Source organism: Sardina pilchardus, chromosome 8 (assembly GCF_963854185.1).
Source record: "Sardina pilchardus chromosome 8, fSarPil1.1, whole genome shotgun sequence".
NCBI classification, from domain to species: domain Eukaryota; kingdom Metazoa; phylum Chordata; class Actinopteri; order Clupeiformes; family Clupeidae; genus Sardina; species Sardina pilchardus.
Genome location: NC_085001.1, coordinates 13,342,324 through 13,344,823, shown reverse-complemented (window position 1 = coordinate 13,344,823; position 2,500 = coordinate 13,342,324). Strand labels below are relative to the sequence as shown.

Genomic DNA, 2,500 nt, shown 5'->3' with positions numbered 1-2,500 from the left:
GCAGACCTGCGCATTCCTCTAATGTGGAAGGACACAGAATACTTCAAGAACAAAGGAGGTGAGTGAGGGAATACCTGTGAGTGTGTGTGTGTGTTTGTGTGTGTGTGTGTGTGTGTTGGGAGTTTGTATCCGTTCAGCAGACTCTGTACATAATCTAAGCAACAGCTATCCAAACCTGTTACACTCACACCAGTCACTGGGTAGAGGGAGAGCTGTTGCTACTGTCTGTGTATGTAAAACAGGAAGGGTGTCGCGCCAGTAACTCCAGTCCTGATGGGTGCGTCAGTTCCAAAAGTAGTACATGTACATCCAGCAGTCAAAAGGAACGGAACTCGCACACGACTATAGCCGATGCAAAAAAATACGTTTTTATTGTATGAAAAAGTGCTACCCAAAAAGTGTGTGCACTTCTGCACTACTGTGCTGTCTGTCTGTGTATAAAATAGTTTACCTCTATGTACCTCCTCTTCTCTCTCTCTCTCTCTCTCTCTCTCTCTCTCTCTCTATATATATATATATATATATATATATATATATATATATACTGTATACAGTATATCTCGCTCAAATCAAATCACATTGTGCTTTATTGGCATGAATGAATGATAAAGTCATTGCTGTTAATCATCAACTTTACATGTTTCTTCGCTGTTTCTCTCTCCCTCTCTGTCTCTCCAGAGCTCCACCGCTGTGCAGTGTTCTGTCTCCTTCAGCTGGGAGGGGAGATATTCGACACAGACATGGTGATGGTGGACCGGACGCTCACCGACATCTGCTTTGAGAACGCCGTCGTCTTGTGAGTCTGCCGAGCTGCACGTCTCTTCTGTAGGAGTGTGGACGTGCATGACACGTGACTGCACACAGTGCAGACAGTCGATATGCAATGTTAAGCCCAATTCACACCAAAGATTCCCGACACGACGAGACCGAGATGCAGTGGTGTGAATTCAATGCGGCACGTAGTTGCAAGCTGTTGCAAAGCATTCAACATGTTTAGTCGCAGTTGCAAGGTTTTAGAACGTTGCGGATCGTCTCGTCTCGCCGTGACTCTTTGGTCTGAACCCTACGTTATAGAAGGCCCATGTCATATAATATCCAGTAACAAAGCCATACCCATATCATTAGCCTAAAGGATTGTCCAGACATTGGACATTTCTCCCTGCATTGCTGCTTCTTCTTGTGCTTTCAAATGTAGTTGTCTGTGGAAGTGCTTTGATCCAAAGCGACCCAGAGCCAGGTCAACTGACCCAACAGAAAAGCACCGCTGCAGCCTGTACTTTCACAGCCAACGGTTGAGAAACCCACAGCACCAACGCTGCGTTTGCTAACTGCTGTACCCTGCAACGGCAGACGTTTTAATGAGCGTTAGAGTTGTACTGCCAACGGGCAACATGTGGCAGATTTATTGCTAATAGAGCAACGCTCTGGCACTCCTGTGCACTTCATTACCAGATGGCATTTCAAGATTACAACAAGAATTTCTGGTGTTTTTCCTGTCTGCGTGTGTGTGAATGTGTGTGTCTGTCTGTGTTTGTGTTGAATACGTACGTCTATTCTGGGTGTGTCTGTTTATTCATTTTCTCTGTCATTTGCATGGCTTGGTGTTTGTGTGTGTGTGTGTGTGTGTGTGTGTGTGTATGTTTGTGTTTGGTTGACCCTCTCTCTCTAATCTGTGTGTATATCTTTATCCATGTTTTTGTTTCTGTGTTTTTGTGTCTGTCTGATTGCTATCTCTGTGTCTGTTTGTTTGTGTCTGTGTGTCTGTCTGTGTGTGTGTGTGTCTGTCTGTGTGTGTGTGTGTGTGTGTGTGTGTGTGTGTCCATCAGTAACGAGGCCGGTCCAGGCTTCGAGCTGCGTGTGGAGCTGTACAGCTGCTGCTCGGAGGACGACTGCTCGGCGGGCAGCACGCCCAGGAAGCTGGCCAGCAAGCTCAGCAGCTCGCTCGGGCGCTCCGCCGGCAAGAAGATGAGGGCCGCCATGGAGCCCGGCCCCGGCAGCCCCGTCAGCAACGGAGGCGGCGCCACACTGCTGCTGCCCGTCTCCTCCGTCCCGTGAGTGGACCGTCACCCTCCGTCCCCTGACCCTTACGCCAGCCAGTTGTCCTTTTGCCCATTTGCCCACCCCACCTTAATTGCCCGACAACTGATGGCCTTCACCCGTTTTGTCAGTAGCGATTAGTCGGGGGCAGTTATGTCCAGGGGGGTTGGTTTACATGGTGTCTGGCATGTCCATCCGGGTCTTATGATAGCTGATCACCAAGTGTTGTGCAATGCCTGTTGAGTGGAGCTAGCATGCTGTTCTGATAGCTATTAAAGGCTGTGGACACCACACTACAGATGTTTAGTGACATTTGCCCAAACTTTAGATTATAATATTACATATTACATATTGTATTGTATATGCTGTATATTGCATATGTTATAAATATTACGGTTACATTCTTTCCCAGACAGACTTGCAAAGTAGATAGCGGAGCTAGATTTAATATGTGTGCTCCATG

At 47.3% G+C, this 2,500-nt stretch overlaps 1 protein-coding gene across 3 annotated transcripts in view; it reads left to right on the top strand.

Moving 5' to 3' along the window:
• Nucleotides 1-2,500, top strand: part of rtkna (rhotekin a) — a 55,526-nt gene that overhangs the window by 43,554 nt on the left and 9,472 nt on the right. For all 3 annotated transcript variants that reach the window (XM_062542790.1, XM_062542791.1, XM_062542792.1), the window contains exons 4-6: nucleotides 5-58; nucleotides 679-796; nucleotides 1,827-2,051. In XM_062542790.1, coding sequence (XP_062398774.1) covers nucleotides 5-58; nucleotides 679-796; nucleotides 1,827-2,051 — 397 coding nt within the window. The remainder of the gene's footprint in view (nucleotides 1-4; nucleotides 59-678; nucleotides 797-1,826; nucleotides 2,052-2,500) is intronic.